A 13,969-nucleotide genomic window follows, 5' to 3' on the forward strand; every position below is an offset into this window, starting at 1 on the left:
TGCCTGGATTGTGTTTGATATTTTCAGCTGTACATCTTCTCAACCACAACTCAACAGAATGACAAGGAGGAGGAATTCCCAGCTTAGAAAAGATCCAGAGACAATGGCCTCTCCAGCAGATCTAATGGTTATGGATCTAAGCAGGGTGTCAGAAATAGACTTCAGGGTAGCAGTTATGAAGACAGTAGTCAGGCTGGAGAAAACTATCAATGGAAACATACATTCTTTAAGGGCAGAAGTGAGAGCAGATCTGGCAGAACTTAAAAATGCTATCAATGAGATCCAATCTAATCTAGATGCTCTAACAGCTAGGGTAAATGAGACAGAAGAATGAATTAGTGATCTTAAAGACAAACGGATAGAAAAGAGGGATCAGGAGGTGACCTGGAACAAAGCAAGCAGCTTAGAATCCAGGAAAAATAGAATTCGTTAAATAAATGATGCCATGAAACATTCCAATGTCAGAATTATTGGGGTCCCTGAGGGAGTGGAGAGAGAGAGAGAAGACTAGAAGGTGTATATGACCAAATCGTAGCCAAGAACTTCCCTAATCTGGGGAATGAAACAAGTAATCATGTCCTAGAGGCAGAGAGGACACCCCCAAGAACAATGAGGGGAGATTAATCCCCAGGCATGTAATAGTAAAACTTGTCAATTTGAGAACCAAGAAAGCCATCTTAAGGGAAGTTAGGGGAAAGAGATTACTTAAGTACAGAGGGAGGAACATCAGAATAATCAGAATAATGTTAGACCCATCCACAGAGACCTGTCAAGGCAGAAAGTCCTGGCAAGACATATTCAGGGCATTCAGTGAGAAGAATAAGTAGCCAAGAATTCTTTATCCAGCAAGACTATCATTCAGAGTGGGTGGGGTGATAAGGAGCTTCCAGGACTGGCAGAGACTGAAAGAACATGTGACCACCAAGCCAACCCTGCAAGAAATACTAAAGGGGAGTCTATAAAAGGAGAAAGACTCCAAGAGCAATACAGAACAGAGAAATGCAGACACAATCTGTAGAAACAAGAACTTCAGAGACAACATGATGACAATACTTATCTGTCAATAATCACTCTCAATGTGAATGGCCTAAATGCTCCCATTAAATGGCACAGCACTGCAGATTGGATAAAAGGAAAGATCCATCCATATGCTGTCCACGAGAGACTCATTTTGAAATTAAAGATACATCCAGACTGAAAGTAAGGGATGGAGAAGCATCTTTCATGCCAACAAACTATAAATGAAAGCTAGGGTAGCAATTCTCATATCAGACAAATTAGATTTAAAGGTTAAGACTGTAGTTAAAAATATAGAAGGACACTATATCATTCTTAACAGATCTATCCAACAAGAAGATCTAACGATTGTAAATATCTATTCCCCCAACATGGGAGCAGTGAACTACATAAGCCACCTGTTAACCAAAATAAAGAGACATCTTGGTAATAATACATTAATTGTAGGAGACCTCAACACTCCATTCTCAACAACAGACAGATCAACTAAGCAGAAAATCAATAAGGAAACAAGAGCTTTGAATGACATACTGGACCAGATGGACTTCATAGATATATACAGAACATTCCAGCCTAAAACAACAGAATACTCATTTTTCTCAAGTTGACATGGTAGATCACATACTGGGTCACATACTGGGTCAAAAATCAGATTTCAACTGATACCAAAAGATTAAGATTATTCCCTGCATATTCTCAGACCACTGTGCTTTGAAACTAGAACTCAATCACAAGAAAATTTTGGAAGAAATTCAAACACTTGAAAGCTAAAGACCATCCTTCTCAAGAATGTTTGGGTCAATCAGGAAATCAAAGAAGAACTTAATCAATTCATGGAAACCAATAAGAACGAAGACACATTGATCCAAAACCTATGGGATATGACAAAGGTGATCCTAAGGGGGAAATACATAGCCATCCAAGCCTCACTCAAAAAAATAGAAAAATCCTGAATATAAAAACTGTCTTTATACCTTAAAGATTTGGAGACTCAAAAACAAATTGAATCTAACCCATGCACATAAGGGAAAAAGAACTTTGGGAACTACCTCAAGATAAAAGGCTTCTGCACAGCCAAGGAAATAGTCAAGAAAACAAAGAGGCAACCCACGGAATGGGAGGAGATATTTGCAAATGACAGTACAGACAAAGGGCTGATATCCAACATCTATGAAGAACTTCTCAGACTCAACGCCCAAAAAACAGATAATCAAATAAAAAAAATGGGCAAAAACTACGAACAGACCCTTTTCCAAAGAAGACATACAAATGGCTAATAGATAAAAAAGCCTTCATCATCATTAGCCAACAGGGAAATTCAAATCAAAACCACATTGAGATACCACCTCACACCAGTTAGAATGGAAAAAGTCAGCAAGGTGAAAAACAGCAAATTCTGGAGAGGTTGTGGAAAAAGGGGAACCTTCTTACATTGTTGGTGGGAATGCAAATTGGTGCAGCCACTTTTGAAAATGGTGTGGAGTTTCCTCAAAAAATGAAAAATAGAGCTACCCTATGACCCAGAAATTGCACTACTGGGTATTTACCCCAAAGATACAGATGCAGTGAGAAGAAGGCCACATGCACCCCAGTGTTCATAGCAGCAATGGCCACAATAGCCAAAATGTGGAAAGAGCCAAAATGCTCTTCAAGAGGTGAATGGATGAAGAAGATGTGGGTCTTATACACAATGGAATATTACTCAGCCATCAGAAAGGATGAATACCCAACTTTTGCATCGACTTTATGAGACTGGAGGAGATTCTGCTGAGGACAGAGAAAGTGAATTATCATATGTTTTCACTTATTTGTGGAACATAGGAATAACATGGAGAGCATTAGGAGAAGGGAAAAATTAATTGGGAGAAATCAGAGTGGGAGATGAACCATGAGAGACTATAGACTCCAGGAAGCAAACAGTTTTAGAAGGGAGGGTGCTGTGGGGATGGGTGAGCCTGGTAATGGCTATTACGGAGGACACAGATTGCATGGAGCACTGGGTGTTTCATGCAAACGAAAAATCATGAAACACTACATCAAAAAGTAATGACATACTGTATGGTGACTAACACTACCCAATTAAAGAAAAAAAATGCTGTTGCCATTAATTCAAGAATAAATTGATATAAAAATGAAATTTTAAATAAATCATATTTACTAAGGGGAAAATATGAAAAGACAACATAGATACAGAAGATTAATAGCTTATAGGATATAATTGCTTACTTATCAGATTTAATAAAAACCTTTTGATTAAATAATTGCAAGATGAACAGAACAAGAATATTTCTGACGATAAGAAAGCTCCGATAGCTTCATTTGTATACATGTTAGAAACTTGTCTTTTATGTAACTATATATATTATATATACATTTATATTAAATTAATAAAACTAATGAATTATAATCCCCGGGGTCAATAATAAGTGCAATTAACAGGGTTTATATTTTTTATTGCAAACCTTGAGTTCCTCAGATGTGTCCATGGTTGATGTGTATGCACGAAACAATTTCTTCTCTGGTTGGTTAAGATTTCTCAGTGGTTCCTGGTCCCGACTTTAGTAAATTAATTTTTTGAAATCATTTTGCACTTCTTTTACTTACTTGAAATGATCTGAGCTCTTCCTGACAGGTAAAGCACCGTTTTAGGCACTGGAAGCTGTGGGGATATGAGTCTTAGAAGATATGGCTTGGCTTCCCAGTAGAGGTCTAATAAGCATGAGCACCTCTGTGATGTCCCCTGCCAGGGACAGGGGAGGGAACCTGGGAAGCATCCACGACCGAGCTTGATTAGGAAGCAGTTGTGGACGCAGGACGGGAAGGACGTTCCCTTTGGAACGGATAGGGAAAGCAGCTGCATTATAAAGGAACAGTCGTATTTATGTCTCCGCTTTCTGCCACTTTAAACGTGGTTATGAAAAGCCATTGGCATTTCAATATGGGGGTGATTCTCTCAAATCTCCAAATGACAGAAGTGAGGTTTATCCTGACCCCGACAGATTAGAGTAAAAGAAAAAACAAAAAGAGTGAACATATGAAACAAAATAACACATCCTAGCCCGTGCTCCTTCTCAGTCTTTCCTATGCTTCATCTGCAACTATTGTTGCTAGAGTTTTACCTGCTTAAATTTCCTTATAGGAAAGGGGGGACGGATGTATCTGTTTGAGGCGTGGAGTCTGAATCACTGAGGAGGAGTCTAAGGGAGATCGACCGGTGACTCTCAGGCTCGAACCTTCGCATTTATCCAGTTGCCTTCCCTGACCCCCAAGAAGAAAACAAACTAATGGAGAGGAAGGAAAACAAAGCAAAAAGAGAAAAACAAAGCAAAACTGGGTTGCTAAAAATACGAAGTTTGAAGATGGGGCTTATCTCCAATGTTGCTGATTCCATACGTCTTGAAGTTGACCCAGGAATTAGTATTGTTACCAATCAGGAAGTGTGATTTTGTGATTCCTTCTAAGAATTGAGAGCAAATGGGGTAAACACTTAAATCTGTGAACAACTTCAGGCTATTGGCAGGGGTTGTCCTGGGAGAGCCATGATTCTGGAGAAGCCCCATCTGCCTGCCCTACTCTCTCCCTCACCCCCTGCATCTTTCCTGGTCAGAGGAACTCTGGGTTCAGGTCTGTGGGGGACTAGGGGAGGGAAGGAGGACCCTGGGCGGAGGCAAAGAGAGCACCACGAGAGGAGGGACCCTTGGAGGGTGGGCAAGTCAGCTGCCCTCTCTTGACAATGTTGCCAGGAGCCAGTGCCGTGCAATCGGAAGACCAGTGATTTGTCACAAATCGGGACTCAGTGGAGCACATTGGCATCAGCTGCGCGTCACCATTTTATTGGAGGAAAAACCCTTGGTAGATTGAGCTTCACACAACTACATAGACTTATTGGCAAAGTTCCCGAATCCATCAAACTCCCAGATCGGTCCCGGATATTTAGACGTCATTATTGTATCATGAAAGCTACTCTTTTTATTTCTCCATACTTTCTGCGTGCGTGGAGTCCTGTTTGTTCTGTCTGTTTATCTGGGTGACGTTTGCTTTAGTTTTATGTTTGTTACTATTTCCCATTGATCCCTGTCTGTTATTTATTGTGTGCTCACTGCCTCTCTCCTGAGTAACTTCAAGACAAAGTTATTTTGGCACAAAACAGTGGTTATGATGGGTGACGCACACGGAGGCATTCACCAGTTCAAATTAAAACATTGTTGCAGGGAGTCTGACGGACACAATCGCTGCTGCCACCAGCACTGGGATGAGAGCAGGTGCCAGAGCTCGTTTTCCCGCCACACGGAGATTAGGATGAGCAGAAGGGCGGATGAGGAGGGAGCGGGCGGAGAAGACTGACTCCTGGTGCCTGCCACCCTATCTTACCTAGGCTTGTTGTGCATCTCAGCTTTGGTGAAAGCTGCCACCCCTCACTCTACCCATCTGATGGCAGCTTTGTCTTGTCCACTCCTAAATCCCAATCCTGGATCTGCTCAGTGGCCAGCACTCTGATAATGGCTATCTCCGTTTCTTAACAAAGAAGCTTCCTGTGATTCCCTCCTCAGGGGAGGTGTTTGCAAAGGTGCCTTCTACCTAAAAAGGTGTTGTCAGTGCCAACATGGAGGAATTGTCTCCTCAAATGTAAAATCTTTCTTTTTAAGGGAGAGGTGGAAAATGATGGAGAATCAGCTTTTATCCCATTTCAGAAAGAAAAACAAAAAAGTAAAAGTATCCATAAACGATCCTTTTCCTTCAACTTTGGTGACGCTCAGGTGATTCTGAAGCCCAAGGGCACGGCTGTCTTCCATGGTCAGCTTCCTTCCTGTTAGGGGGGCTTTACCTTCATGCCTTCCACACTCAAGCTGGCCGAGCCCATGGGGGCTCTTGGGTCCTGAGTGAGAAGATCTGTATCCAAGTCACACATCTTCCCCCTGTGCACGTTCTACAAATCTGTGAGCCTTGGTTTCCTGGCGTTCTAATATGAGTAAAGTTCTGCACAAGACATACCTTGAGTTGTGGGAGAATTAAAAACCATAGCGTTTGAAGATGGTTCCCAAAATGTAAGCTGGCAGCTAATGTCCTTGTGAAGAGTGAGGTGAAAAGTGGGAGGTGGGACTCTGAGAAACAGAGCTGCAGAGACCTGATAGCCAGAAGGTTGGAAAATAGTGTGGCCAGATGGTGGCAGAGTGGAGAAGGAACAGAGGACAATCCCAGAGGATAATTCCTGGGGCCACAGCTAGGGCAAACATGTGACCATGGAGATAGGAAAGTAATAGCAAACACCATCATAAACTGAGTCTACTATGTTCAGGGACATCTGTTACACTGAACATCTAAACCTTCCTGCACAGCATTAATAACTCTGCTTTTGATATCAGCATCCTATTGTATTAGGGATCTCCAGAGAATCAGAAGTAATAAGTTGCATGTAATTTTTTTTTTATAAGAAACTGGATCTCAATAGTTATGGGAGCTGAGAAGTCCCAAGACCTGTACAATGAGTGGGTAAGCTAGGGAACCATGAGAGCTGATGGTGTAGTCCCTGTCCAAAGGCTGGTAGACTCATGACCCAGGAAGAGCTGATGTTTCAGTTGGAATTTTAAGGTAGGAAAACAAAACAGAAAACTAATATCTCAAAATGAAGGCAGGTAAGCAGGAAGAATTATTTTGTATTCATGAGAATGTCAGCATTTTTTTCCATATAGACCTTCTACTGATTAGATATGGCCCACCCATATTAGGAAGAACAATTTGCTCTACTCAGTTGAGTAAATTTTTAAAGATTATCTATCTATCTATCTAGAATGGCGGAAGCAGTGGAGGGAGAGAGAGAATCCCAAGCAGACTCCATGCTGAGCATAGAACCCAACATGGGGTTCCAAATCTCCTGATCCTAAGATCATGACCTGAGCTGAAATCAAAGTCAGACCCTTAACTGACTGAGACAACCATGTGTCCCAGTTGATCTAAATGTTAATCACATTCAAAAAAACCCTCTCACAGAAGCTCCCAGAATACTATTCATCAAGTACCTGGAAAGTCTGTAACCCAGTCAAGTCGACACATAAAGCTAACCATGGCACACCACGTTACAGATAGTTTAACAGACTCTGAGTAACTTATCCAGACCACATAGCTAACGAGTTGTTAGCAAAGATTCAAAGTCAGGTCTGCATGCTTTCAGCTACTCTAGGTCCAGGCTCATTTATGTAAACCATTACTGTTTAAACTAAATATTACATTTATTTATTATAAATATTATTAAACTATTAATTTAATTAAAAAGAATACAATTTTAATATTTAAAACATTAAATTGTTTAAATTAAAATATTATTTTCTAGTTTCTTCCCATAAATGTCTCCTCACTTTTTTTTCCCCAGAAATGACCAGAAAATTAGAACTTCTTTAAATGTCCGATGTAGGAACTAGAATAATAAAGTTACTTAAATTTAAACCTGATAATCATGACTTTAGAAATCAATTTCATAGATGATTTTTTAAAAATATTATCTATAGGTAATAAGCATCTGGAAGGATTGGCATTCTTTTATTTAACATTTTATTGAATATTTTATCCCCAGCCCTCAGAACATGCTTTTCCATGTTTCCTCCCCATCAGTGCATATTTGCTAAACTTTTCATGGTCAGATAACTATGTGAATAAATAAATGAGCAACTTTCAATTGTGTCTACAAATTATCGTGAATATAGCAGGTTTAGAAAGCTCCATAGTCACCGCACATACACTGAGAGAGCAATCCCCTTGAGTACCTGGAGAATGATCATGGTTTCTAGACTGGCCATTGCTACTGGTGAGTGACTTCAGATGGAGAAGTTACACTGTCTCGCATATTATTTCTAGTTTCTGTCACTGCGGTTACAAGATATGATCTTGCTGTTTGCTAGCCTTGCATTAATTATTCACAAGCTCTTATACTTCATTTTCTTTGCATCATTAACCTCTTAGAACGTGTCCCATTTTCCAGAGCTTGGTAGGCAAGCAGTCACGACTATAAATGCTGTGAGCATAAAGCACTACTTTATGGGATCTCTTTGAGTCGTACCTACTAATGGCTTTCTTTGATTTCTTTCAGTGAAAAAGGCAATTGAACTGAAGTCAAGAGGAGTCAAGATGATGCCCAGCAAGGACAGTAGCCATAAAAACTCTGTCTGTAAGTCCTCTTTCTTTTTACACGAGGCTTGATATGTCAATTGCGGTGAAACCGAGGAGAGAATGGATGGGTTCTGGAGAAGTAATTCTATAAACTGCGTTTCTCGCTTATTCTTGCTACTTTTCTACCTCTGAAAGTATTTTCTGACAAAGAGTATATGTTGGCTTCATGTTGTTGGGGAAGAATGTCATGTAGATATTCTCCTAAATGAATTTCCTAAATGTATCTCAAATCGATCTGTACTCTGTGTCCTCCTTAGTCACCGTGAGACTGGACCTTCGGATTTCTCCCTTAAGTAAGTGTCCCACTGCCAGGTGTTTTGATCCCGGTTTCCTTTTCCAGACCTGTAGATATCATACCCCACCCAGATTGGTGTGTGGGATACAGGAGGCTTGTCTTATCCTTTTCCTATTAAAATGTTCTGAGGAACTGGCCTGAAGAAAAAAATAGCTTCACTGCCAGAAATGCCCTCTCTCCTGCCACTGAATGCAGAATTCCAAGCAATGCTTAGAGAACCCCCCTGACCCCACTTGGAAGCGTTTGCTGACACAGGCACAGCTAGCTTTTCCCTGGTTTTGTTCCCCTGGTGTCATGTTCCTACCTGTTACAGTCTTTGTTTGTCACAGTTTCACGGTGGGTTTACCTGTCCCACTAAATGCACATCAGCAGGCTCCATCAGCTGGTGCCCAAGTGGGTGTTTCTGGTGTGGTTCTTTCCCATGCGCCATGCTATTTTTAAGCTGTTCAAGCTGTTGGGTCGCCTTTTCTCTTCTTTCCGGTGACTTCTTTTGGTGTCCCTACTTACCCGCTCTCTTGGTGCTCCTGAGGGAATATTGGGGAACCACGCATCTTCTCTCTTTTCTCACTGCCTGACACTTAGTAGAGGCAGAAGGCTCAGGATGGACATCTGGAGTTCCTGCAGCTCAATTCACTCTATTTTTATCCTTATGATATATTGGGCTTCTGCAGCAAGTTTTATGCGTAAGAAGTACTCCACAAAAACTAATAAACAAAAGTAAAAACAATATACGTCATTTAAAAATTACGTTGTAGGTTGACCTATCTCTGCTTTCTTGATATCCCTATTCTATGGTGTCCTTCTCACTGTTTATGTAACAATGGCTCGTTGACTGTGTGATGGCCCTGTTCCCTGGCACTTGAAAAAGGCAAAGAAATAGACACAGACCCCCTGGGTTGTAGGTGTTGAATACTGGGCATGTCTTAGAACTTGTAGGTTATCATAGCAAAGTACCCTGGATTGAGTGGTTTAAATTTATCTCACATGGTTCTAGAGGCTGGAAAGTCTGAGATAAAGGCAGATTCAAGGTCGAGTGAGAACTTGCTTCCTGGTTCAGTGATGGCTGTCATCTCATTGTACCCTTGCATGGCAGAGGGAGAGAACATCTCCTGTCTCTTTTTATAAGAAACATCATGAGAGCTCCAGCTCATAACTTACCTCCCAAAGGCCCACCTCCAAAAGCCATCACAGCAAGGGTTAGGAATTCAATAAACAACTTTGAGAAGTGCAAAGATTCCGTCTGTCAGATGGTGGATTCCCTCAACGCTGACTAGCTCAGGCCCTAAGGTACCCACCTGCACCCCCCATCAATTTGTAAATATCTTCACTAGACTTTCTTTTTGATAATCATGGGTATCTCATGCAAATTAAATTGGACTAAATAAAAAGATGGAATCCAAACAAAGACAGAAAACAACTGAGGGCGGAGGAAGAAAGGAAGGGCTTTGATAGTAAAGTTTTAGTATTTTATATTGTTAGCTTCTAATTCCGGATGTTCAGCAGGGTGGGGCTTGTGGTTCTTCTAGTAATTTTGAAATTTATTTCTTATAGTTGAACTCCTTACTAAAATGACCCACAGTGATGTAGAACCACATGGCAGGTGAACCCTCTAGCCAATCCATCTTAGGTCTGACATTAAGCTCACCTGCTAGAGCCACACTTAGGCAGAAGATTTCTTGGTAAGGAGAACATCTCTCATCCTTATCTGAACAGGACATGAAATGACCAATACCTGCTTACTCATTTGGTGCAAGAAAACATTCTGTCCTTTCTCCCAGCAGTATTCAACTTGTTTTTGATCAGACATGAGACTTAATTATTAGGAAAAACAAATGAGGATTGAACAACCTGAGGACCTTCTAATGTCAGTGATGTAATAAGTGATAAAATGTTATTTCCAGGGAAGGTGTAGCTGGGAAAACAAGGGACGTGTTTCCTAGAGAAATGGACATGGGTTTTGAAGCTAGAGAGCCAGGATTCAGGGGTTGTAAATGCATGGAGGGTTGCTAAGTCCAGGTCTCATCATTTTGAAGTTAAGGCCATAATGACTTTTGTCCAGTAGATAAAGCAAGGTGTTTGTAGACTGTCCATTCCAGGGTATGGCACAGCAGGGGCATTCGGCAGACCAAATCTATCACAAACTTTCCATCTAGTAACGGGAAGAAGAGACAAACGTTAAGTAGAAGGTTCATCCAGGAATTTACATGGCTTAGGGGGTCTTTTTCTACAGAGGAGGAGGTAATATTGAAACCACTGCACTTATTTCTGTGATCTTAGATAATAGTTTGGCCAATCATCAGAGGTGAGCCTACCACACAGAACTCTCCGGCATCCCTGCTTTATCCCGAGAGCTAGGTTCCATGTAGATCACAGCCTCCGAGGTTCTCAAAATTAAATCCAAGCATACAAGTATCTGTTGTACAGCTTACACAGTTATCCTGACCTTGGTTCCTCCGTTGGAGAGTTTTGGTTAATGGATAACAAAATACCCATCACAGATGTTTAGCACAGGGTTCAACAGCCATGGCTCGCTCTTGTCCCTCCTCATCCTGTGCTGACCTCTGTTTTAGTGTTTTTCATTGAATTTTCCATGTTTTGATGTTGTGCCTAAGTCTCTCTTCTTCATGAGACCCAGCACAGAGTAAGAGATGTGACAGCCATGCTTGCATGATGACTTTTTAAATTCCAGAATCTTGGATGGGGTGTGCCGTGCAGTGCTCACACGTGCTCACCTGCGGATGCCAGACACGAACAGACACAGTGACAGTCGTCTGCTCAGACACCCAGCTCATGTCCACAGCTAGGGGCATGCGGCAGCTGGAGGAGAGCAGGAATGGGAGGCCTCCTCTTGCCTCCTTGAAAGTCCCTTCCACCTGGTTCTGCTCCAAGGTGCAAAGGCCCAAGGTCACATCTCTTCCCAGACATACTGACCCTACATGACCCTATCCCTCTGCATTAGGCGCTAATATTTTTTCCCCTTGTTGCTTCCAGCCTAAAGGCAGATAGTAGCCTAGCTCTTAGTTACATGGTTGCAAGGGACCATACTATGCCTGGTGGCATGTCTGGATCTACTCTGAGATAAACAGCCCCCTTGTAAGTACTCCTGCCTGATAGGATTCTTCTCTGGAGTGACTCCTGTTCCTTCAACATCTTCCTGTTGAAGATGATAGAAACTGCTCAAGATTCTGGTCAACCACAGAAGGCAAAGCACCCAGAGATTCAGGTGTTTGAAAAGAAACAAAGGAACACAAACACCAGACAAGGCAAGGAGTCCTGCCTTCTGGCAACGTCAATCCAAGTCTACCCAAGTGCCGGGAAGAGAGAGGCCCTGGGTATAGAAAAGGAAGGATGTGACAGACAACCTCAAGGGACTCATGGTTTGATGTCAGAAGGCTGGTGTCACAACAGCAGTGAGGTCATGGCGGTGCTGAGATGATGTCAGGCAGCATGCTTTCTAGCCAGAGCGGACCAGGGTTTTATACCTTGTACACTGAGAAAGTTTATGCCAATATTTAGTAGCTGGTATGTAAGTTCAGATAACCCATTTTCAAACGAAACAGATAACCCATCATTTCGTTTGAAAATAAACGGTATATATTCCTGGATACGTCCCACAGTCCAGTTTCTGGCTTCTTAGCTCAACTCCTCCTGGGCCAGCATGCATTTCCTCCCTAGACCTGCCTGCGTTATCCATTTGGTCCAAGACGAGATCCATGAGTGAAGAGGGGTCCTTAGGGAACCCCCCAGCGGCCCCCTTCACGGGGTCACGCACCGCACTTCCTCATCAATAGCCCAAACCAACATGCACTTAGCATGGGTCTCCTCCTCAGAGGAAGAAAGGGAGAACACGTGAACGGCTCATTTTCCCCGATGTGGAACGAAAGTCCTACACATTCTCTGCTCTACTCTTCTTGGCGGAATTGAGTCTTCTGTGAATTTGGCTCCGGAATCCCTGTGCTGGTCAGTTTATTCCGCCAGCCTGGATCTCATGTACCAGTGAACCCTTAGTGATTCACCTTCATCCTTAACGTGCGCAGCTTCATCGCAGAGGCTGGGGTGATGGCACAAGCTATGGAGATGCCCCAGCCTCTGCATGATGAAGGCGGTCGAGCTCCTACATTACTCTTAGAATTAAATGACAGAGGAGTTTATTTTTTTTAATCAGGCTCATTTGTTATTGATGAATAATGTTTTCAGAAAATCTCCAAGATAATTTAGGTGCTAATTGTGGCTGTTGCTCTAAATTTCTAATTATTTCAAGCTTTGAAAAGATGGCAGCATAAATGGGGGCTTCTTCAGATGCAAAGAAGGGCGTCTCTAATACGCTCAGGGGGCGTCCTACCCGGTCTTGCTGGCTCTCCCTCAGTGAGGTGGGCTCGCCCTTACTCCGAGATTGGGTCCTCCGAATAATTTAATAATCTAAGGGATTATTAAATCGCCACTGCCTATTTTTGAACGATGGTAAAGAGTAGACATTATTTCTTCTCCCTCTTCTCTTTCTTGGCTTTCTCCTCAGAAGAATACAGGTTTAGCAACCCCAAGTGTGAGAACCCTGAGGCTAGATGATCCGTTGGTACCCTTCTAACGCCAAAATATGACAATCTGCAGGAAGGAGGGTCAAAGGAAGCCTCAGTTCTTATTTTCAGCTAGAGATTGTTTTCCCCATGTACAGTCGAAGACAAGCGACTTTACAAATTCAACATCGATGTGTTGTAAGTCGCTCGGATGAATTGATGGCACATGCTGTGTATTGGCCTCTGCAGTCACAACTGTTCTCCCCAAGCAGGGCAGGACATTTAGTGCAGAATCATTATTTAATGTAAAGTAGAATAAAACATTGTGGAGAAACTGAACACTGCCGTGCATTGTCTTACTAGCACTTGGGTAAAAATAATACCAGAACATTATAAAATAAATGACCCTAGAATTCTTCTACATTTGACTATAAACCATTTATTTCATTGACTTTTTTTTTTTTGCTATGAACAATCAATATTTTTTCTACCCTGAGAAAAAAATACCTGAAGCAAAATAGTCCAAGTTGCCCAACAGACCGTCCCGCTAATGAAAAGCGATTGATTGAATATTGTCTTCTGTGATGATGCTAAGTCGTTCCATCTTTCTCTGGTTTTTCTTTTGTCTCAAAAATAATTATTTTGAAGGGCACATTTTAAAACTTGTGTGGCTCTGTTTTTAGAATGACACGGCTGACTGTATACAGTCGAAGATACAATCACAATTAGATAAAGTCCTAGTTACCTTTCTAACACCCTCTGACGGCTTCATCCATTTTCTAAAATACAGCGTCATAAATGATTTTCTATCTGCCTGGGATCATACTGCATTTATCCCCTTATCGCTGTGATTGCTACATTCATAAACTTCATTTTTTGTTAAGTTTGGAAAATTTAAGAACATGTGGAATATGCTAATTATAGAATTCTCTTTAACTTACATTCAGATGTGCTAAAAAAAAAAAAAAAAGATTAACCTTAT

The 13,969-nt window shown here is 41.7% G+C and overlaps 1 protein-coding gene across 2 annotated transcripts in view; it reads left to right on the forward strand.

Annotated features, from left to right (window-relative positions):
- Positions 1–13,969, forward strand: part of CSMD1 (CUB and Sushi multiple domains 1) — a 1,903,837-nt gene that overhangs the window by 1,236,020 nt on the left and 653,848 nt on the right. For both annotated transcript variants that reach the window (XM_082715632.1, XM_082715633.1), the window contains exon 7: positions 8,099–8,176. In XM_082715632.1, coding sequence (XP_082571758.1) covers positions 8,099–8,176 — 78 coding nt within the window. The remainder of the gene's footprint in view (positions 1–8,098; positions 8,177–13,969) is intronic.

This window comes from Mustela nivalis (assembly GCF_964662115.1).
Source record: "Mustela nivalis genome assembly, chromosome: 20".
Classification (NCBI taxonomy): Eukaryota; Metazoa; Chordata; class Mammalia; order Carnivora; family Mustelidae; genus Mustela; species Mustela nivalis.